At 42.0% G+C, this 23939-nt stretch overlaps 1 protein-coding gene across 1 annotated transcript; it reads left to right on the top strand.

The window, feature by feature from the left end:
• Positions 1 to 21312: 21312 nt before the first annotated feature.
• Positions 21313 to 22833, top strand: Gja10 (gap junction protein alpha 10). Its single transcript, XM_051187487.1, has one exon. It carries the CDS (start codon positions 21313 to 21315, stop codon positions 22831 to 22833), a length of 1521 nt encoding a protein of 506 aa, XP_051043444.1.
• Positions 22834 to 23939: the final 1106 nt, after the last annotated feature.

Raw genomic sequence — 23939 nt, 5'->3', positions numbered from 1 at the left:
TATATTGCTTTTATTATGTTTAGGTATATTCCTGTTTTCTCTGATCTCTCCAAGACTTTAATCATGAAGGGGTACACGATTCTGTCAAAGGCTTTTTCAGCATCTAGTGATATGATCATGTGGTTTTTCTTTTTCAGTTTGTTTATATGGTGGATTGTGTTGATGGATTTTCATGTGTTGAATCATCCCTGCATCCCTGGGATGAAGCCTGATCATGGTGGATTATTTCTCTGATATATTCTTGGATATGATTTGCCAGTATTTTATTGAGGTGTTTTTTTTTTTTTTTGCATCAATATTTATGAGGGAGATTAGTCTGTAGTTCTCTTTCTTAGTTGTGTCTTTGTGTGTCTTGGGTACTAAGATAATTGTAGCCTCATAAAAAGAGTTTGGCAATGACCAATGACCTTTCTGCCTTTATTGTGCGGAACACTTTGGAGAGTATTGGTATTAGCTGTTCTTTGAATTTCTAGTAGAATTTTTCACTGAAACCATCTGGCCCTGAGCTTTTTTTTGGGGGGGGAGACTTTTGATGACTGCTTCTATTTCATTAGGGGTTCTAGGTATATTTAAATTGCTTATCTGTTCTTGATTTAATTTTGGTAAGTAATATCTGTCCAGAAAATTGTCCATTTCTGTTAAATTTTCAAATTTGTGGAGTACAGGTTTTCAAAGTATGACCTGAAGAGTCTCTGGATTTCCTCAGAGTCCATTGTTATGTCCCCCTTTTCATTCTGATTTTGTTAATTTGCATGTTTTCTCTCTGCCTTATGGTTAGATTGGATAAAGAATTGTCTGTCTTGTTGATTTTCTTGAAGAACCAACTCTTTGTTACATGGATTATTTGTATTGTTTTTCTAATTTCTACATTATTGATTTCAACTTGATTATTTCCTGGCATCTACTCCTTCTTGTTCTAGAGATTTCAGTTGTGCTGTTAATTCTCTAATGTGACTATTCTCCAGTTTCTTCATGTGGTCACTTAGTGCTGTGAACTTTCCTCTTAGTTCCTCTTTCAAAATATCCCGTAAGTTTGGGTATGTTGTGTCTTCATTCTCATTGAATTATAGGAAGTCTTTCATTTCATTCTTTATTTCTTCCTTGACTCAGGAATTGTGCACTGTTCAATTTCCATGAGTTTGTAGGTTTCTGCAATTTGTGTTGTTGTTGAATTCTAACTTTAAAGCATGGTGGTCTGATAGAGTACAGGGAGTTATTCCAATTTTTTGGTAACTATTGAGGTTTGCTATATTTCTGAATATGTGGTCAATTTTAGAGAAGGTTCCATGTGGCACTGAGAAGAAGGTATATTATTTTGTGTTTGGATGAAATGTTCTATAAATGTCTGTTAAACCCAACTGGGTCATAACTTCTCTTAGTTCCTTTGTTAAGTTTCTGTCTGGTGGACCTGTCTAGTGTTGAGAGTGGGGTGTTGAAATATCTCACTATAAGTGTGTGAGGTTTTGTGTACCATTTGAGTTTTACTAATGTTTCTTTTACGAATGTGGATGCCTTTGTATTTGGGACATAGGTGTTCAGACTTCATCTTGATAGATTTCTCCTGTGATGAATAATAAATGACCTTCTTCATCTCTTGATCAATTATAGTTTAAAGTCTAATTTGTTAGATATTAGGAATGCTACACCCACTTGTTTCTTGGGTCCATTTGATTGGAAAATCTTTTCCCAACCTTTAACTTTAAGGTAATGTCTGTCTTTGAAGTTGAGGTGTGTTTCTTGTATGTAGCAGAAGGATGGATTCTGTCTTTGTGTCCATTCTGTTAGCCTATGTCTTTTTATAGGAGAGTTAAGACCATTAATATTGAGGGATATTAATGACCATTGATTGTTAATTCTTGTTTGTTTTGGATTTATTGGTGGGCATGGTATTATGTGTGGATTTTCCCCCATTTTTCTTTTGACTGTTGGTAAAGTGAGATTATATTGCCTATGTTTTTGTAGGTGTCATTAACTTTCTTCGGTTGGAGTTTTCCTTCCAGAACTTTCCATAGGGTTGGATTAGTTGATAAGTTTTGTTTAAATCTGTTTTTTTCCATGGAATATCTTGGTTTCTCCATCTATAGTGATTGAAAGCTTTTCTGGGTATAGTAGTATGGGCTGGCATCCTTGGTCTCTTAGCGTTGGTAGAATATCTATCCAGGACCTTCTGGCCTTCAGAGTTTCCATGGAGAAGTCAGGTGTAATTCTGATAGATTTGCCTTTATATGTTACTTGGCCTTTTTCCTCTGCTGCTCTTAATATTCTTTCTTTATTCTGTATGTTTGGTGTTTTGATTATTTTGTAGTGAGGGAACTTTTTTGTGGTTGGGAAAATTTTCTTCTATGATTTTGTTGGATGTATTTTCTGCACCTTTGAGTTGGGTTTCTTCACCTTCTTCTATACTTACTATTCTTAGGTTTGGCCTTTTCACGGTGTTCCATGTTTCCTGGGTATTTTTTGTTAGGGATTTGTTGGATTTAAGATTTTCTTTGGTCAATGAATCTGTTTCTCCTAGTGTATCTTTAATACCTGAGATTCTCTGTTCCATCTCTTGTATTTTGTTGGTTATGCTTGCATCTGTAGTTCCTGATCATTTACCCAGCTTTTCTATTTCCAGCATTCCCTCAGACTGTGTTTTTTGTTTTTGTTTTGTTTTGTTTTGTTTTGTATTGTCTCTAGTTCAGCTTCCAAAACTTGCACTGTTTGAATTGTTTCTTACCATTTTTGGTTTGTCTTTTCTACCATTTTTTAAAAGGATTTTCTCATTTCCTCTTTTAGAGTCTCTATCATCTTCATGAAGTTTTTAGGGTCATTCTCTCCTGCTTCATCTGTGTTGGGATGTTCAGGTCTTGCTGGTGTGGAGTCCCCAGACTCTGGTGGCATCATATTTATCTTTCTGTTGTTGACTGTGTTCTTATACTGTGGTCTACCCATCCCTTCTTCTAGTGCATAAGCAGTGGGGTCTCTCCCTCTCCTGGTTGGTACAGGACCAAGATTCTCTTCCAGTGGATGCAAGCATGTCCAATACTACGATGGCTCTCCTGTTCCAGTGGGTAGAGGTGGGACCAGGGAGCTGGCAGACTCTGGATGGACTGGTCCACAGGATAGGTTCCCCTGCATGTAATCTCCAATCCTCAGGAGGCTCCCCCTTATTATACTTCTTAAACTTAGCTTGATCCTGCATACTATGTCAGCATAGAAATCTATTATGGGGGGCAGAAAACTTATTATCTTGGAAACCCAGGAGGGGTTGAGCTACCAGCCTGGTAGCTTCCCATTCTTTTCTCTTTATCTTTCTCTGGCTTCTCTGCCTTTATCTTTCTGCCATATGTGATAGATTTTCAACTCGGGGTGAGTCACTCAGTTCTCAGCTACCCCCCCCCAAAGATATAATGGGTATCTCTTCTGGGTCAAGGACCACAGGGATTCTCTCCCAAGCCACAGCCTCGCCAGGACAAGCCCATTCCTTTCCAAAATCTGTCCCAACCTCACTGACTGACCCCAGGCTATTGAGTGGAATTCCTTCCCCTAGTCTTTGTTCTCTGGCACAGGCTTGAATATTGGCAGTGCCAGGTCTAAACACAATCCTTAGTCACCCTTAGGTGTCTGCTGCGAAATTTATCCAAATTGATGGTGTCTCACACCATATCCCCCAAACACCTGGTTTTCTTTTGTTCTGTGGACTGGCCTCAGTATACTTTTGATAACCAGTCAAGATGGCCACCAGAGGGTAACCCCATCCCTCGCCCCAGACCCGAAGCCTGGGTTCAAGTCCTGAGATGGGGAAGGGGTGTTGATGCAGAAATGAATTGTCCAACCACCAGATGAGTTTCGCACAAGTGGCCCACCCCAAATAGCTCCAGCTGTCTTTATTTAGATATCAAAAACAATATAAAAAATAACAAAGTTTTCCTATCCTCCAATGTTAAACTCTGGCCAAAACAAATATGCCAAATAGCTTTTTCCCCAACTTTAACATCAAAATATCCTTTTTAAAAGATTTATTTATTTATTTATTGTGTATACAGTGTTCTGTCTGCATGTATCCCTGCAGGCCAGAAGAGGCTACCAGATCTCACTACAGATGTTTGTGAGCCACCATGTGGTTGCTGGGAATTGAACTCAGGACCTCTGCAAGAGCAGCCAGTGTTTTTTTTTTTTTTTATCTCTGAGCCATCTCTCCAGCTTATGTCAAAACATCTTTAAACCAAAAACAACACTTAACATTTTGCTAGCTTGGCCAAATATCAAGCCAGGTATAACTTGTCTTTACAAAACTAAAAGGTGATTGACATAGGCACACAATTTCAAGAACAACCATATCATTAAAAAGTTGATAGAAGCTGGGTGGTGGTGGCCTATGCCTTTAATCCTAGCACTCCTATGCCTTTTCTGTCTCAACCTCTCACTCTTGTCCCCCGGTTCCCTCACCAATTTCTGTGATGAGAGTGGACAGGATCCCCTTCTTTCCGCCCTGAGACCCTGCCACTTCTCAGCATTCTTGCAGGATGATTCTTCTCACACTTTTTTTCTAATCATACCCATTTGTCTGATGCCTTTCCCTAGGCAATGATATCCCCAACCACTTAGGGGACACCCTATCCTTGGCCCCTGCACCCACTTCTGACTCCCATCTTCTTCTTCCCTTAATGGCCTCACAGGTCCCTACCCCAGACTGCCCTGTCCCTACTCTCCTGGATCCAGTAGGTCCCCAAGTATGAGGTATCTCAACCCTGGTGATTACTTCTCACCACTTCATTAGTGAGGCAATTATCCCAACCCACCCCATGGTCACCAACCCTTACAATCTTCTAACATTGTTCCTACAACTTTGCACTTTACCATCCTGGACCTAAAAGACACCTTTTGTTTTGTTTTTATTGCCCCTCTATATCCTGACTCATATTTTCTTTGCCTTCACCTAGGAGGGTCCTCATACAGGGACCACAAGACAACTCACATAGACAATTCTCCCCTAGGACTTTCTGGATAGTTCCCATTTCTTTGGCCAAGGCTTGGCCTGGAATCTTTCTACTTTTGACCCCATTCCTAGCACACTTCTCCAGTATGTAGACAACCACCTACTTTGTAATCCTTCCCTGCCTCTGTCCCAATGGACCACCTCTTTGCTCTTAAACTACCTTGCTCCCTGGGATACCATGTTCCCCCATCTAAGACTCAGCTGTGTTCTCCTACTATAGTGTATTTGGGCATTCAACTCAGCCCAGGGTCTAAGACCCTCACTTCTGATCGAGTCTGAGCCTGGCAGGACTTACAACCACTGACCAGAGAAGACCAGATTCTCTCGTTCTGGGCCTGATTGGATGCTCCTGATGGGACCTCACCTGCACCTACCACCTCTTTACAGATGAAAAGGTGGGAGTGGCCACCAGGGTTCTAGCCCAACTCATTGGGTCCTCATTGCTTTCCTATCCAAACAACTAGGCCCTACTATGTGTATGGATGGCAACCATATTTGAGAGTCCTAGCAGCAACAGCCAAACTCACCAGGAGGCCCTCAAGATCACTGCATTTCAACCAATCTCTGTATACTCCACTCATCACCCCTTGGACCTTCTGAGCCATTCTTCTCTTTCTTCCTTAGGCCCTCATGGGTCCAGTTCTTTCATTCACTGTTTCTAGAAAACCCCTAATTACCTTGGCCTCCAGCCCTACCCTAAACCATGCAACCCTCCTTTCTGTCCCTTATGCTTCAAATAACCTCCTCTTACTCTTACCCAGAGGCTATGGAGGCCTTATCCCAGCTTGGGTCTCTTAGAGCAGCACCCAGAGATCCCCTAAATCACTCTGTTGATGGAAACTCTAATAGACAGATCAGGAAACCACCAGGCAGCTTATGTGGTGGTCACCTCCACTATAACAGTTCACAAAATCTGTATGCTGGTGGGGACCTATTCAAAAAAGGCCAAACTAATCACTTGACTAGAGCACTCCAACTCTACACCAGCTCTAAATATGCCTGTTTAATATTCCATATCCATCTGTCCTTTGGAAGGAAAAGGACTTCCTCACTACCAAGGACACTCCCATTGTCAATGGAACCCATATAGCCAAGTTCCAGTTCCCCATAAAGGTAGCCATAACCCACTGCCAGGGGCATCAGCCCTCCAAGGACCCAATGGCCTTAGGCAATGCCAGGGCTGACTCAGTAGCCCGGGGACTGGCCTCCAGCTCCACTGGATCTACAGGACATATTTTGTGTTTGATACCCTCCTATCAGCCCTCTTACCAACCAGAGGAGAGAGACAAACTTCTAAGTAAAGGGGCCACACAGACAAAAGACAGATGGTTCTACTTAAATAATCACCTCATCTTCCTCCCAGGACCAGACACTCTATCATTTTAGACATCCACCAGATCTTACATAGATCACAAGGCTTTGTTCCACTTCTTAGAGCTCCTCTTTGATCCCATCCATCTTCAAGCCTGTATTTTACAGGTCTATTCCTCCTTCCAGACATGTGTCAAGGCCAACCACAGGGGGCTCTCCAGATAAGCCAATCCTTGCATCAAGTCCAGGGACACCAACTAGGTTAGGACTGACAGATTGACTTCACTCACATGCCTACTTATAAAAAGCTCTGCTATCTCCTAACTCTTGTTGACACCTCTACAGGATGGATAAAGGCACCCCACACCTCCAGAGAAACAGTAGATGTGGTGGCTCAGGTACTCCTGGAACACATCATAACCTGGTACGATATTCCACACACCATCCAAATGAACAATGGCCCAGATTTTACTTTCAGGGTCATAGAACTTGTGTCTGAAGCCCTCAACATCTCCTGGAAACACCACATTCCCTACCACCCACAATTCTCAGGAACTGTTGAGAGGGCCAACAGACTCATCAAACAACTCATCAAGCTCTCTATTGAACTCAGATTGTCTTGGCCCTCCTTCCTCCCCATTGCCCTTACCCATCTCTGGGCCACCCCATGCTCTCCTACAGACCTAAGTCGTTTCACACTCCTAACCACCACCTCCTGTCCTCCACTAGCTGGGTACCTACCCTACCTCTCCCTCCTACAGTTCTTTCTCCATTTACATGCTAACAGCTATCTCCCTGCCCCCATGCCAATGGACCCAACTGCTCCTGAGCCCATCCCATTCTCCCCAGGGACTAAGTATTCCTCAAGCAATTACCTCCTAAGTCTTTATAGTCCCAATGGACTGGACCCTACACTGTGATCCTCACCACCCCTTCAGCTGCTAAGCTCCTGGGACATCTGTGCTGGTACCACCTTTTCAGACTCAAGAGGGCACTTACCAAGGAGGAAAAACCCTGTTTTTTTCAGAAAGCCCCAATGATGGGAAGGGCTTGTCAAGCCTATCTCTTGTAACTTGCTCATTCACCATTGTCTCTTTTGTTTTCTGTGCTATATTTTTCCCTCAAAATGTTGATGCTTTAATCCAAAACCACAACTTTGCTATGACACCAAGATATAAATCTGTTCCAGCTGTTTTACAGACACCCACATGTTCTATGAGAAAGAGGGCTACTACTGTATCAAGGAATCTGGCCTGGTGGAAACCTAATATTAAGTCACTCCACAAATTGAAGAAATATGCCGATACAACCAGGTCACATCTCCATTCCATTTTTTGTGGCAGTCTTCACTCTTCCCATGGCTACCCCTATTCATGGGGCCTGTGGTAATAATTATTGACTTTTTTTTCCTTCTAGCACCTTGGCTTATCCGCTTCCTCCAGGGTGGTGGTTAACCGAATGCTGCTTCTTCTCCCATATCTCCTGCTGAACACAAGCCCACTGACTTCTGACTACCCCTCCCCATATTATCCCATGCCAGCAGGAAGTAGCCAGATTTGAACAGTGCCTATATACCCAAAAAGGTCAGGATGTTCAGTTAGAACCTCCAGCTTCTTCCTGTATGATCCAGAAAGCCCCGTTCCTGTCTCTCTCTCTTCAAACCCCACCCACTCAGAGAGTTTCCAACAAAGAAAATGCACCACCAAGTTCAGTTTCACATTCTTGGACCTCGCTTTGTAGAGCATGCTAGCCTCAAACTCACAGAGATCTGTCTGCCTCTACCTCCGGAGTTCTGGGGTCAAAGGCATGCACCACCAACAAACACCCGACCAAGAAAAACAAAAAGGAAAAAGAGAAGGAACTTTGTGAAATGAGTAATTGTATCTTCCTGGAAGTGTGGTGATACTGAAGTGGAGTGTATGTGTCTTCCTGATCTACTCTGTATTGAAGCATGACAGAGATTGATAAACCTTCACTGAAAATATTTGCTGGTTCTTGTCTTTACACTTTGTCCATGACACAACGCTTCTTGCATTTTTATTTTGTTTTTTAGTCATGAGTGTCTGCCAGCAAGTATGTATATGCACCATGTACATGGCTGTGCTGTGGAGGCCAGAAGATGATGTCAGATTGTTTGGAACTGGGGCTACAGGCAGTTGTGAGCTGCCATGTGGGTGCTGGGAACAAAATCCAGTTTCTCTGTAAGAACAACCAGTGCCCTTAACAGCTAAGCCCTCCTTCTCTCTCTCTCTCTCTCTCTCTCTCTCTCTCTCTTTCTCTCTCTCTCTCTCTCTCTTTCTCTCTCTCTTTCTCCCTCCTCCTTCCTTCCCCCCTTTCTCTCTTCAAAGATTTTTGACATGAAACAAAATCCTTGTCTTGAAAAGAACCAGATATTTACAGGTCATCCATTGAACTTTAGTTGTAAGTTATTTTAAATGGTTTTCTGGCATCTCTGAGCAACATATAGTCTTGGGATTTCTTGTCTACCTTCCTCACTAGAAGTTATTCATGAAGATTTCAAACTGGGTTCCTCAATTGAGTTCTGGTTGGAAGGGGTAGGGAAATTCAGTAGGTACACCTTGGACTCACCACTCCAGGCTCTGCAGGACCACCTGTGGCTGACCACTTGGAGCTGTCTGGGACTCAGATTCTGAGGGGACACCTGGGGCTAGTGAGTTTCTAGAGTAGTCTGTAGTTGACTGGAAATCTGAAGGGACAGATAAACAAGGGACAGAAGGTGAAGTTAAGGAGCTTAGGGGAAAATACTTTATCCAGGATGTACATTTGAAACTTCCAGGCCCATAACCCTGGTAGTTGGAGAAGGGGAATCCCAAGACCAGAGGAGAGAGAGATCCTACTTTCAGGAATAAGCAGGTGGGGAAACTTAGGAGTACTTAACTGCTGTCATTTGACCTGAGAGAGGTAGATTCATATCAACTCCCTGAAGCTTACGTTCATTTTTTTTAAGATTATAAAAGAGATAAAAGTTTTAGATATGTTAGCATTACCACTATTTGTAATCCATATTGAAATCCACATTGTAGAACAGGCAGTATACTCACAGCTGAGTCAGAGCAAAAGCTTAGGACCCAAAGATGATTTCGGGTTAAAAAAAAAAAAAAAAAAAAAAATCTGTGAGTTTAACCCTTTCAGCGTCTGCTAGCAATCAATTGTTTGTCTTCTTCAACTCTAGGGAAGCGAGGTCTGAGACCTGAATTCTATACCTAAAGAGAAGGCAGCAGTAACCTTGAGAGAGGAGCTGGTGAACTTGCTGCTGTTAAACTGAAAAAGATTTAGATACAGTTAGTCAATCAATATCATCAGAGATCTGAGAAGAATAAATTATAACAGGAGGTACCTATTCAGCAAGTGGGGCCTGGTTTTCCAAGATGTTCCAATGAAGGGCATACCTGCTCTTGAATCTCTCTCAGTCACTCTTGTATCTTTGTACAACCAGGCACATCTCCATCTCATTCTTTCTGGCAGTCATCACCCTTCCCATGGCTAGCATGTTCATAGGGAAGGTGATAATAATCTATTTTTTTTCTCCTAGCAACTTTCCTCCTCCACTCCTTCAAGGAACAGATGTCTGAGGTCTCCAGGATGGCAGCTAACTGAATGCTTCTTCACCCATACCTCCGGTTGAGCATCAGACCACTGACTCCCAACTCCACTCTCACCACGTCGTTCCTTGCCTGCAGGAAATAGCCAGACTTGAACTGACACTATATATATTCAAAAGGGTTGGGATGTTGGGAAGCTCTGCTCCAGCCTCACTCTTCCCCCATTCCAGACCCCAACCCTGAGAAAGCCAGTCAAGGGTCAACTCCTTCCCCTGAGATGCTCAAGACCATGCCTACAGGCTATTTAAGACTGGTCCCCCAACAACCTGTGGTTTCTCCTCTTTCCCTGGGACCACCTGGGAATGCTTTGCTCACTAAACCTGCATTTTTAATTCAGTCTGATCTGATTTATTGCATGGTTCGAGAGATTTAATATCAGATTATGGAAACTTTCCACTGTTAAAACGACACTTACTTACTACCTAAACTGTTGCACTAAGTTCCTGTGGTCTGTGTTGGTGCAGTGGTCACTGGTCTTTGGCTGTCATACAGGACAGCATTTAATCTTCAGCTGCCACCCAGAGAAACATTGGCCTTTAGTTCCAGACCCAGGTCTGAGAGATTTTCCTTTGGAGAAGGAATTTTGGGGACTGTGGTACTTTGAAAGCAAACAGCCTTTAAAGGGAGTGGCCTTGTTGGAGGAAGTGTGTCACTGTGGGTGTGGGCTTTAAGGTCTCCTATATTCAAGCTATGCCCAGGGTGACAGTTCACTTCTATTGCCTATGGGTCAAGACATAGAACTCTCAGCTCCTCCAGCACCATGTCTGCCTGCATGCTGCTGTGTCCCACCATTATGATGATGGACTAAACTTCTGAACTGTAGGCCACTCCAATTCAGTGCTTTCCTTCATAAGGGTTGCTGTGGTCATGGTATCTCTTCACAGCAACAGAAACCATACTAAGACAGGTACTGACCTTACTTTGATCAGACAGAATAGGGAAAATAAACCCAACCGTGTCCTGGTGGCAGGCAAGGCATGGGGCACTTTTGCCCAGTGGTTAGTGTTAGCATAATTCAGGTAGATTTTGCCGCATCTATCTTCTTTAGAGACCTTAGGGTTCCCAGTAAGAACTGGCATGTCTTCCTACATATAGGAAGCATTTTTATTAACATTTTAAAATGCCATCTTCAGCAGATCTCTGAAGAGTTTGAGGACCATCTATTAAGTATACCTAATTCAGTTACTTGTTTTAGGCTTACCTTTGAAAACACATTAGCTTCTATGTCTTAATTATCTTTAACAGCTTAAGTTGGTAGTTCTTACAAGACTAAGATTTTACAGTTTTATCACTGTTGAGTTTGAGCTTTAAAAATTTGAAGATTTAATTACCTTTAGCATCAAAATAAAGGTTTAAATCATAAATATGGCCCACAAAGAAACTGGAAATTTTACATTCCTTATTTTTTTCATAGTGCACCATTTATAGCATATCACAGTTTTTGTATGACTTAATTTATCCAAGTAGCTAAAGCTTAACAAAGTGAGCAAAGACAAAGAAACTAAACAGATGTTACTGTGAACCTGAGTAGAACATAGGAATACATAAATCTTATTTTTCAAATGTATCTAGAATCCTGGTGTTAAATATTTAGCAAAAACATAAATAGACATACACTTTTAAGTTAGGTTCTATTAACCTGAATGTACCTTCATAACCTTATAACTTTTTTGTCATCATACAAAAATCCATACCATCAAAAATATTTTGGAGACCTGCTATTGTCCTCTTATTCGAAAAAGGATATGCAATAATAAGCAAAGAGCTCAGTAGGACTAAGAAGTTACATAGCTACTGTCTTGGTTGTCTTATATCATGTGGTCATCCTAAGATGGCAACATCATATGACATGTACCCCTTAATCTTATTAAAGATGTCTGTCAATCATGCAGTTGCTATCTAAAAATAACTATAAAATAGATTTGCTTACTTTTAAACAAGAATTGAATCTAAGTTACATATACAGTACATTCTAAACAAGAGCTAAATCATATATGTACATATATATTTATATCATGTTGTAGCTAATTAAGATTTCCCATGTATAGATTTCTCTCTCTCTCTCTCTGTTTTTATGAGATTGTTTCTCTATGAGGCCCTGGCTGTCTTGGAACTCACTCAGTAGACTAATCTGGCCTCAAACTCAGAGATCCACCTGCCTCTGCCCCCCTTATGTTGGGATTAAAGGCATGTGCCACCAGTGCCCAGCCCTAGGTTTTTTTATTATAAGCCTTTTGGTATAACGTCAAAACCAAATTTTGTTACAGATTTTTAAAATCATACTCAATTAACTTAACAAATCCAGAGATGGAGTTTACAGCACAATTTAAAGAGATTTTATTTTGAGAGCAGAGCACAGAGAGATTATAGATAAAGGCTTTTTAAGAGTGGGAAGCAGAGGAAGTGTAGAGAAGAGCTAGTTTAGATATAAGAGGTTTGGGATCATTTATTTGTGCTATGGCAGTTGTTATGATTTGTGAGAATTTGGAAATCCTTTGGCCATTGATCTGAGGTCAAGTTGTCTACAGTAAGAGAGCAAGATTTTAATAAAGTCTCTGAGGCTGAGGAGGGAATTGAGTTCAAGGAGAAAAGGAGGAAGGATTGTAAACTGAACCCCGCCATAGGGAGGGCTTCAGTAAGCTCTAGGAGGGAGCTGAAAGACAGGCAACAGTGTATCCATGAGGGACAAGGAGGGACAAGCAGGAGCTCCACCTGAGGGAGGGTTCCAATGTCTAGAGGCCATGAGGGCGTAGAGAAGCTGCAGGCTTTCTAGGAGGAAGTTGAGAGACAGGTCACAGAGGCCCAGAGGTCTTAACGAAGCTTCAGGATTGTAGGCAGCTCCTAGGGGAGGAGAGGAGAAAGGCCACAGTATATTGCGGAAGGAAGCTGAGACAGGACAGGGACACCAAGTGCTGTAGAAGCCATGAACTTTGGGACTGAATGCTGAGAGGTAGCATAGTGGGACTGTAGTCTAGAGATCAGGGGAAGAGTGTTACAATCAGTTTTCCCGTCGCGTCAGCCCCAAATAACACACAGAGACGCTGTATTTGATATAAAGCTATTGGCCTGTTACTATTGTTTCTTACTGTATTAAATATTAACCCATTTCTATTAATCTAAGTGTTTTCATGGGGTCTTATCTTACTTGAGAGAGGGTCCGGACCTCTTCTCTCACATCTCTACATCTTGAATCTCCTCTACTACATCCCAGAATCATCCTTCTCTCCTAGTCCTGCCTATCTTGCCTTCCTATTTGCCAACAGTGCTTTGTTCACTAACCAATAAGAGAAACATATTTACCAAATGACATCTCCCATCAGAAGAGGGAGATTAGTAAACATACCCAGATGGGTGTAGCAGGGCAGAGCTGAGAGATGCAAGACACCCAGATGGGTGGCTTGGAAGGGTGTAGAAGTCGGAGGAATCAGAGAGACACTCACAGCAAGGACAGTTATAGACAAGAAAATGAATGGGTAGAGCATGTGGAAGGGAGAAGTAGGTCTGAGAAGGTAGACTTTAGAATTTGGGGTCAAATTTGGTGGATGGCAGGAGCCAGCAGAAACAAATGATCCACACATACCTAAAGAGAGTCAAATCAGCAGCTTGGTTTGGAGAGGCAGAGTTCCTTGGAAGTGAACCCATATGTGCCAATCCTGAGGTTCTGGAAAAATAAATAAACAAACAAATAAATAAAACAGGACATGACCGCTCCTAGGTATGGAAGAGGAAAATATTTTACTGTAGATAAAGGGGTTGCCATAGCCAGAGACAGAAACATGTGGCAGAGTTCAGAGTGAACATGACGTTGAGCTGGACCATGTGAGGAGAAAAGAGGGGAAGAGAGAGCCAGGAGAGTAATGGGTAGACACAAGAGTAACCAAAATGGCTGGATTATATAGGGAAGGGCAACTGGGGGAAGGGTAGCCCAGTCCCTGGTCTGGAGAAGTTAGGGGAGAGGGAGGGGAAAGTCAGCCATACTCTGTAACAGGTAGGGTCTGAGTCATGCTGGGAGAACCTGGAGGCCAGGTCTGCTTTGATATGGTCAATGAATACCTCAGTTAGCCTTTTGTTCCAGATTTCTTTGAGACCTAACAGTGCTGTTGGTTCCTTTACCACGATAGTAAGATGATACACACTTATAATGTGATTAGTAAAGGATGCTGTGGATTGTGAATTTGAGCATTTAGTCTCTGGTTTTCTGCAAGTTATTTGACTTCTCTGGAATTCTAGTTCTCTTCTAAAATCAGACCTGGGTTCTGAGAATATTGTTATCTTTCCAGTTCTCTATAGAGAAGGAAAAAGTACTTCCAGAGCCATATACCATAGTCTAATGAACTCTCAGTGGAATCCAGTATCCACACAGACACAGCTCCCCACTGGTATAAAAGCGTTTATCTAGCTTTGGAGAGGTTTCTTATTTTAGCATTGCCATAGTTCACGAGAACACTTTAGGGCTGGTTGTCACTTCATTTCTCTCTCACACACACATTTGATGAGGATAGGTTCACCCCCAGGCAGCTATTTATAAAGCTGGACATGACTTATTGATCTGTGACTGCTGATTTACAGAGTAATCAATGAATTAAAGCAACGTGTCCAACTCAAATCAAACTATTCACAAACAGAAAAGGAAAACTATTACTTGTTTTACTTTTTATTTCCAAAATGTCCCAGCCTGGTATCAGTTAAATAATAATAATAAAATACTAATACTACATGAAATTGCAAAGTGGCAAAGGATAGTTTGAATTGGGGGAGGCAGTGTTAATTAGGTTAGGCTACATTGATCAAAATTGCTGTGCTCATTTTGAATTAGAGCCCCACAGCCACCTGACCAGAGCCTTTATATTTGTAAGCTGCAGCAGCTGTTCTGTTAAACAGTGACAAATGGTGAGACTTGAAGGCCCTGCAAAGTCAACTGGAATTTTCTGGTCTAACTGTAAGGTAAGTGATAAATGTGTAGACAATGTTGATTATGAGAAATGTGTAAGAAACCCCTCTTGGGCTAGAAAGAAAGTATTGAAAACCAAACACTGGCAAGGATTGTTAGCTTCTTAAATCTAGAGATGCTAAATTAGCATTTGTTAATAAATCAAGACTGAATGGTTTAAGGACTTGTCAGTTAACGGCAGGGGTAGAAAGTTCTTTTTAGGAAACCTAAAACAACTTTTGTGTGCAGCTTTGTTTTTCCTTGCCGGTGTAAGTCAATAAATTTCTTTACTTGCTATTTAAAAGCAGCAATTTCCACACTTAAAATAAGCAGAAAAAATAGGCATATATATATATTTAGGATATAAAGATAGAGACTAAGAGTAAAAATCAAAAAGAATCTTTTAAAAAGTTTTAGAAGAGCAATTATGTAGAAACACCTTAACTTTAAGAAAGGATCGAGCTTAAGAAACAATTGCTTAAATGAATGAGAAAAGAATTCAAATTTTAAATATTTAAATCTTTATTTTTCTGAACTCTTATTTTACATTTCAAATAGCTCACAAATACATAGAATAAAATATAAAAGTGTCACTATTATTTTTTCCAAATTTTGTGAGGTAGACTGTGTACTGTGGTCCATTTCTGAAAGCCCAATACTTGGGAAGACCAGGCAGGAGAATGTATTTGGTGGGGGCAGCCTGGGATGTATAGTGAGACCCAGTCTCAAGATAAAGATCCTTAAATCATTAGAAACATCTACTACTTTCTCAATTCTTGTGCTGGATAGTTTTGCATCTAGGCGTCTGAGGAAAGGGATTCTCAATTAAGAAAATGCCCCCATAAGATCATGCTGTAGGCAAACCAGTGATCCTGGGTTCTATAAGAAAGCAGGCTGAGCAGCACTTGAAAGGCAGAAGCAGGTGGATCTCTATGAGGCCAGTCTGGCCTACAGAGCAACTTTCAGGACAGTCTCCAAAGCTGTACAGAGAAACCCTGTCTCGAAAAACCAAGAACCAACAACAAAACCAGCAGGCTGAGTAAGCCACGAGGAGGAGCAAGCCACTAAGCCAGTAAGCAGCATCCCTCTACCCATGGCCTCTGCATCAGCTCCTGCCTTCAGGTTCCTGCCCTGTTTTGGTTCCTGTCCTGACTACTTTCAATGATGATGTGGAAGTGTACACTGAATAAACCCTTTCCTCCCCAACTTGCTTTTTGTTCATCACAGCAATAGAACTTAAGAAGATTCTATTTAAACATTTCTTCATATATATGTATAAAAACAGGCTAAATCTGCATAAATGTCTTTATTAGACAGAATCAGCCATATTTTTCTTTTATAAAAAGATCTATTATATTTTATGTGTATGAGTGGTTTTTTTTTTGTTGTTGTTGTTGTTGTTTTTTTGTTTGTTTGTTTTTTTGTTTTTTTCATGACAGGGTTTTTCTGTGTAGTTCTGGCTGTCCTGGAACTCCCTTTGTAGAACAGGCTGGCCTTGAACTCACTGAGATCCAGCTGCCTATGCCTCCCGAGTGCTGGTAATAAAGGCATGTGCCACTACCACCTGGCTTGTATGAGTGTTTTGCTTGGATGTGTGCCTGGGCACCACTTGCATTCTTGATACCCGCAGTGGTCAGAAGAGGGAGTCAGCACTTCTGGAGCTAGAGTTACAAATGGTTGTAACCTGCCATGTGGGTGCTGGGAGCCAGAACCAGCTCTCTTTCCAGCCCCATTCATATTAGAAATATGTTCTCCCTTTCTTTTCATTTTATGCATATTCCTTTTCTCTTCCAATCATCCCTCTATGCTTCTTACCTCTTACTTGAAGTGATCTGTATCTATACTCCCGAATTTCCTTCCCATGCTCATACAGTCATACATATATTACATACATACAAGTTTATGGCATTTTATTTTATTTGGTGATTGTAAGTCTTACACTGAACTGTGGATTGATTAACACGGGGGTAGTGGGATCTTTACAATAATGAGTTTTCCAATCCTATTGGTTTTTCAAGTGAAATCTCAATGTGTGTCCCACACCTCAAATGTGTGATTATGCTATCTCAGACCTCTCAAATATGTGAACTACAGGCATGTACTACCATGCCCGAGTTTTTCTTTTTAGTTTGGGATTATTGCTGTGTTCATCAGGCTGGTCTCAAACTTCTGGGCCTCCCTGAAGGCTGAAACTACATCTTGAGCCTCTGTATCCAGCTCTGCTTTGTGTGTTTGTACGTGTGTGTGTGTGTGTGTGTGTGTATTTTGTTTTGGGATTTTTTGTTTGATTGACTGTTTTTTCTTTAGATCCACATGCCTTCTGGACTTTTCTACTTTGCCATTTAAATAGACATATTTATTACTAAATATAAATAAAATTTATTTAAATATAATTTAATAATACTAAATATAATATCCCTTTTTTCTTTTTCTTTCTTTCTTTTTTTTAGTTTTATTGGTGGGGTTCTTTTTTTGTTTTTTCAAGACAGAGTTTCTCTGTGTAACAGCTCTAGCTGTCCTGGAACTCACTGTGTAGACCAGGCTTGCCTAGAACTCACAGAGATCCACCTGCCTCTGTCTCCTGAGTGCTGGGATTAAAGGCATGCACCATCACTGCCTGGCTAAATATAATTTCTAAGGTTGATGCTCTTCAAAACCTATTTCCTATTCTTTTTTAAATGATAATTTGGCCTTTACTTATTATTTTTAGATTTGCAAAAGTATTTGCTTTAAGAATAATGAAAATCTGAGGAAAGATAAATTCTTCAGAATGGATATCTCTTTCATTTCCTTTTTTTTTAAATTGATTATTTGTGGACTTCACATCATGCACCCCAATCCTATTTATCTCCCTGTCCCTTTACCTCTGCCCCTGCAGCCTGCCTCCCAAAGCAAACTAAAATAAAAGTTGAAAGAAGAAAAGAAAAACAAAATCTTATTGTGGAAGCTGCAGTGTATTACTGTGAGCCACAGAGTGTACCCTTCATTCCAGACATCTTTACATGCAAGTGTTCACTGCAACGATCCATTGGTCTGGTTCAAGGCCCTGGCTTCTACTGGGCCCTCACTGGGACTCCTCTTGGACATTCTGTCATTGTCCTGTGTCATGGAGATCCTGAACTTTTAGATGGGCAGGACCAGCTCCATTGTGTGCCCCAACAGATCATAGATGGGAGTGGATGTTGGAGTGGACCAACTCTGGACTTGGGTGATAGCTGAGTTGGTCAGCCTGCCATATCACCCTCATCCTCACCATCAGGACATGCTCCTTCCAGGCTAGCTCAACCTATGCAGCAAGCAACAAGGGGTGGGGCCAGTTCTCTTCCTCTCCTACTCTCAGGGCCAGCTCACCTGTACCTATACCACCATGGCTGGCTCTACTCTGTTGCCTAGGTGAGGTACAGAGGCTATTCTCCCAAATGTTGCATCTGGTGAGGGGCAGGGACTGTTCTCCCACTCTCATGCATCTCAGCAAGATCTCCCACTTGCTGCTGGCAGCGGGTTGAGGGGGGTAGGACATCTTTCCCTCACCCATGCCACTGCCTGGCAGCAGAGGGAGTACAGAGTCAGATCTTCCAATCTCACACCCTCAGGGTGGATTCATCTGTGCCCCTACCAACAGGGTCAACTCTGCTGTGCTGTCCAGGTGAGGTTCTGGCCCCATCTCCTGAGTGCTGCAGCCAGTGAGGGGTAGAATCAATTCTGTGTATCCTCTTGACCTTTGGTGGTAACAATAGTCATGAACATCAACAAAGGCTGCTGCAGGGCCATGGGCTACCAGGCCTGATGTCACCATGGCTCCAGGGGTCAAGCAGGCCACCCACCTCAGCCCTGTCCCTGTACCTTCACCTCTTCAGATTGGCCTCTCTTCACAGGACATGAATCATTTTGAATTTCTTTCTCTTCCATAACACACCGTATATTGCATGCCATAATGGCACCTGATGGCATAGGGTGGACCTGTGTTCTTTACTTCTTGCCAAGGGCAGGCAACTCCAGGCACGCATATGGGTCTTGTTCTGCCATGCCCCTATTCTAAGATTACAAAAATGCTCTGTTTCGCTGTTGCTGCTACTGTTGTTCGAGACAAGTAAGGTCTCATACAGCCCGGCATGGTTTTGAAGTCACTGTGTAGCCAAAGATGACCTTGAACATCTCATCCTCTTGTCTTTACTTCCAAAATCATGGGATTCCAGGTGTGTTCTGCCACATAGTTTTATGTAGTGGTATTGGGGATTGAGCCCAGAATTTTACACATGCTAGGCAAGCACTCTACCAACTGAACCAAGTCCCCACTTAAACATTCTTTTGCATCTTAATACTTTTTAAGAGTGAGAGTCTCATTATGTAGCCCATGATGGCCTCAAACTCATAGTCCCCCTGCCTCTCAGCCTCCCATGTGCTGGACTATAGATGTGTGCCACCCTGTCCACCCCACCATTTTATTTTGAGAAAGGGTCTCTTTATTTTTCCCAGGCTAGCCTCAAACTCTTGGTTTCAAATGATCCTTCTACTTCTAGTAGCTGGGGCTACAATACTATCAATTTGCCTAATTATTACTTTAAGACATTCATTGCCTAATCTTTTGCATTTATTTTTTTCTTTTTGATTTTAGAGATATGTAATAGTCCTGGCTGTCCTGGAACTCACTCTCTGTAGGTCAGACTACTCTCACACTCAGAGTTCTACCTGCTTCTGCCTCCCAAGTGCTGGAATTAGAGGCATGTGCCATGTCTGGCTTACAGTTAATATTTTATTCCACCTGGGATTTGTTGTGTGTTTGGAGCTTTTGAAAACTTTTAAGAAACATATTTTTCATTTGCAACTTTTGGTTGATATTAATTTTATCTTTTCAGTCTTGGTCTACATTATAGGTTAGTAGTAGTCCTTAGTGATCAGTTACTGTAAGGGACCAGATATATCATACTTGTTGAGTTTGTGGTATCTGGTACAATGCCTAGGTAGCAGTAAGACTTCAAAAATATTATTTAATAGATGAATTTTTAAATTAAAATTACATTATTGTTTATTTTAACTTAATTATATTTCTTTTTATATATCTGTAAGTCTTCCACATATTAAAAATCATAGGTTACTAAGTATTTTAACCTCATTGAAACTTGAAAAACATTAATTTTTCCAGGATAAACAAAGTAACTTGTGTATAGCACTTATGCCTTCATTCTTTCCTAGACAGACCACAAGGTTCTGGAGAGAGAGCTTATATTAATTTTTCCAAGTTTGCAAGAATTCCATGAAGTCATAGCTTTCCAGATGTGTCTTAGTGGCAGTTCTGTGTCTGCCTAAACATTACCAAAACCTTGACCTGAAACAGTTTCCAAGGATTCACTTGACTGATTTCTCTTTATGTTGGCTTTCTCTTACAATGATGACACCATGAGTGGTACATGATGAGAACCTACTTTGCTTTCCCTGTTGATAGTTAATTCAGTGAAAAACTCTCAGGAACATATCAAAATTTTTGCATATTGATACCTTCGGTGTAGAGGGATCAGGACACCACGGAGAGTCTCTATTTTCAGGAGGTGCACCTTTCCAAGAAATGAGACAGAAAACAGAAGCATCACAAAATTCTTCTAGGCCAAATGAATGATTGTGAACACTTAGGAAAGGGAAAAGTCAGTGGGAGCTGGACTGCTGGCAAAAAGTTCTAGAAGAGTTGAGCCATATTTAAGATCATGTTAGATGTGTGATAAATAGGCCTCTCAAATGAGAAGAAAAATAAACAAGACTGTGAATGCATTGTACAAATATGGGGACTAATAGGGGAGTATTGCCCGATAGCTGGGGTAGGGAGAAGAAGCAGCGTGGCACAGATGCTGCTGCCTGGGTGAAACCTAATCCCCCAGACCCCATGAAGATCTAGATCCCACTTCTGACACCAGATATCATGAATAAATTAGAATCTGGGGAAGAAAAACAGGCTGATGGATGTTTATTCGGGGAGAAATCACTTACACCAGAAACAGATGAGCGCCAGCAGGTTCCTGTCCCAAGTATGCCTCTGGATGCTCTCTGTCTCTGACCAGGAAGCTAGAGAGCAAGCTGGGGTCTGCATAACCCCCCCAGGTCATGCCTGCACCTATCCACACACCCCCAATGGGCGTGGTCAGTGCAACAGATACAGGCAGGGTGGATATCTCACTACAGATTGTGGAATGCATTGTACAAATATGGAGACTAATAGGTATCCTAGAATGAAAGGCAACTATGTATGGGAGACAAGAGGATAAAAGGTAAATTGAGCTAGATTGTAGAGAGTGTTTTGTTAAGAAACTGAAATTCTTTGGAAAACCCCAGTTTCAAGTATGAAGCAGAGATATTGGCAGTTGAATTACTTAAGCAAAGAATCTGTGATATTTATGAGTATGTGCCTTTATAAGTTATCTCCTTCAGTCTTATTAACCTCCTTGTTTTCTATATATTTCAGATGTGAATTTCTAACCATGGGAGATTGGAACTTATTGGGTGGCATCCTAGAGGAAGTTCACTCCCACTCAACTATAGTGGGAAAAATCTGGCTGACTATCCTCTTCATTTTCCGGATGCTGGTACTTGGTGTTGCTGCTGAGGATGTATGGGATGATGAACAGTCCTCCTTTGCCTGCAACACCCAGCAGCCAGGTTGCAACAATATCTGTTATGATGATGCTTTCCCTATCTCTTTGATCAGATTCTGGGTTTTGCAGATCATCTTTGTATCTTCACCTTCGCTGGTATATATGGGCCATGCACTTTATAGACTCAGGGACTTTGAGAAGCAAAGGCAGAAGAAGAAGTCACATCTCAGAGCCCAGATGGAGGATCCAGAGCTTGAATTGGAAGAGCAACAAAGGGTAGAGAGGGAGCTGAGGAGACTCGAGGAGCAGAAAAGAATTCATAAAGTCCCTCTGAGAGGATGTCTGCTACGTACTTATGTCTTACACATCTTGACCAGATCTGTGCTAGAAGTAGGGTTCATGATAGGCCAATATATTCTCTATGGGTTTCAAATGCAGCCCCTTTACAAATGCACCCGGTCTCCTTGTCCCAATGCGGTGGACTGCTTTGTATCCAGGCCTACAGAGAAGACCATCTTCATGCTCTTCATGCACAGTATTGCTGCCATCTCCTTGTTGCTCAATGTCCTAGAAATATTTCATCTGGGCATCAGGAAAATCATGAGGGCACTTGATGGAAAATCCAGCCGTGGGAACACTGAGAATGAAACAGGCCCTCCATTCCATTCAACAAACTACTCAGGGGCTCAGCAGTGTATGGCTTGTTCTTCTTTACCTGAAAGATTCTCACTACTTCCAGCCAACAATAAACAGCAAGTCATCCGAGTCAATATACCAAGGTCTAAAAGCATGTGGCAAATTCCACACCCCAGGCAACACGAGGTAGATGTTTCCTGTAGCAAAAGAGACTGGGCTGAGAAAGTCACCAACAGCGAACAGCTCCATGTCCATAGCCCATGTCCCCAAGACGGTGATGGCAGAATTCAGCACCTAGGACAGCGACCGTGCCATTCCCTCTTTGGCTCAAGGAATGTCATGTCTCAGTCCTGGTTAGGTACAATGACAGCTTCTCCACACTGTCCACCATCAACATTAGGAACCTGGGAGAGATCCCATGGCCAAGAGGCCTCAGGCAAACCCCTCTCAGATCTTCAAAGTCACTTCCAAGGCAGCAATGGCAGTGTGAGAGAGAGTGGGGTCTGGGTAGACAGGTTAGGCCCAGGCAGTCGTAAGGCTAGCTTTCTGTCCAGGCTGCTGTCAGAAAAGGGACAACTGCACAGTGATTCAGGAAGCTCAAGGTCTCTGGACAGCTCCTGCTTGGATTTCTCACAAAGGGAAAACAGCCCTTCACCTCTACCATCAGCCACTGGGCATAGAGCATCAATGGTAAGTAAAGGCAGCCATGTTCAACCACCTTCTCATTCTTTCCCTTTCATCCTACATGGGGTACATGTATATGTGTATTAAAGAGAGGGGGGTTGAGAGAGAAACTAAAAGAAAATTCATTCCATTAAGTTAAACTTAATTCATTCAATTAATAAATACATTTACAGAAAAGTTACACTAATCGTGATTACAAGGGATGGGTATGGTTAAAATACCATCTCTTCCATTAAAAGCCTCGGAGTACAGCTGCAAAAGTGAGACTGGTGAAAGTTCTGCTTTGGTGAAAACTTCATTCGTGAAGTATCCCCACTACAGAGGGGCCAGCGGGCTGAGGAAGAAGCAGGTGATTCTAAAGTTGCTGGCTGGGGACACTTCATGTATGAAGTCACTTTGAACTGAATCTTGAAAGATGTTTCTTCAGAGCTAAGATGGCTATGTGGTACGTGGAAGAAGGCTGTACCATTAGAAATGCAGTGCAGCTCGGAGCGAGGCACTATAGAGCAGGATGGACAACCTGGGTCCTAGACACATCTTAAGATGCCTCTTGGGACCCAGACATAGAGCTGTGGGAAGATGCTTGGTCTCCAGGGCTGCTGGATTCTGAGGACCAGCAGATGGCTAGTCATGAGAACCCAGGTTACAGCCCATCATGCTGTGAAGTCACAGGGGCAGGAGCTTGAAACAGCTAGTCACAGTATATCCACAGTCAAGAGCAGAGAGAAATAAATGCATGCTTGCTTTATAAAAGAAGGAGGAGGAGAAGGAGGATGAGGAGGAAGAGGAAGAGAAGAAGAAATGTAGTACAGACAAATCTCTATAGCTGGCATCTTTATGGGAGCAGCTGTGGGTGACCAAAGCACAAAATAGTATGAGGGATCCAGAGACAGGGATGGCCAGAGAAATGGGCATGAAGGCCTTGCAGAGAGAGAATGCAGAACCAACAGAGGATGTGAACAAGAGCTGAGGAGATGGCTGGCTCAGTTGGTAAAAGCATGCATTACAATAGCAATCCATGTGCCACAGTTAGAAAGAATAAGTACTACTTAACAAATGGGTCTAAGGGCATTAAAACCTGCAGTATTAATACTACATTCATTAAAGACAAGTTTCACTAGAGAATTGGATGCACAACAATCAGTGTTCTCCTGAATGTCTGTATGTTCATGATAGTATGCAGTGGTTATTAC

This window comes from Phodopus roborovskii, unplaced genomic scaffold (assembly GCF_943737965.1).
Source record: "Phodopus roborovskii unplaced genomic scaffold, PHOROB, whole genome shotgun sequence".
In the NCBI taxonomy this organism is placed as follows: Eukaryota; Metazoa; Chordata; class Mammalia; order Rodentia; family Cricetidae; genus Phodopus; species Phodopus roborovskii.
Note: the sequence above shows the minus strand (reverse complement) of the source record. Positions and strands in the feature narration are given on the sequence as shown.

Excerpts from the sequence above, each read along its gene's own strand:
- Gja10 (XM_051187487.1), top strand. The coding sequence starts at position 21,313 with ATGGGAGATTGGAACTTATTGGGTGGCATCCTAGAGGAAGTTCACTCC.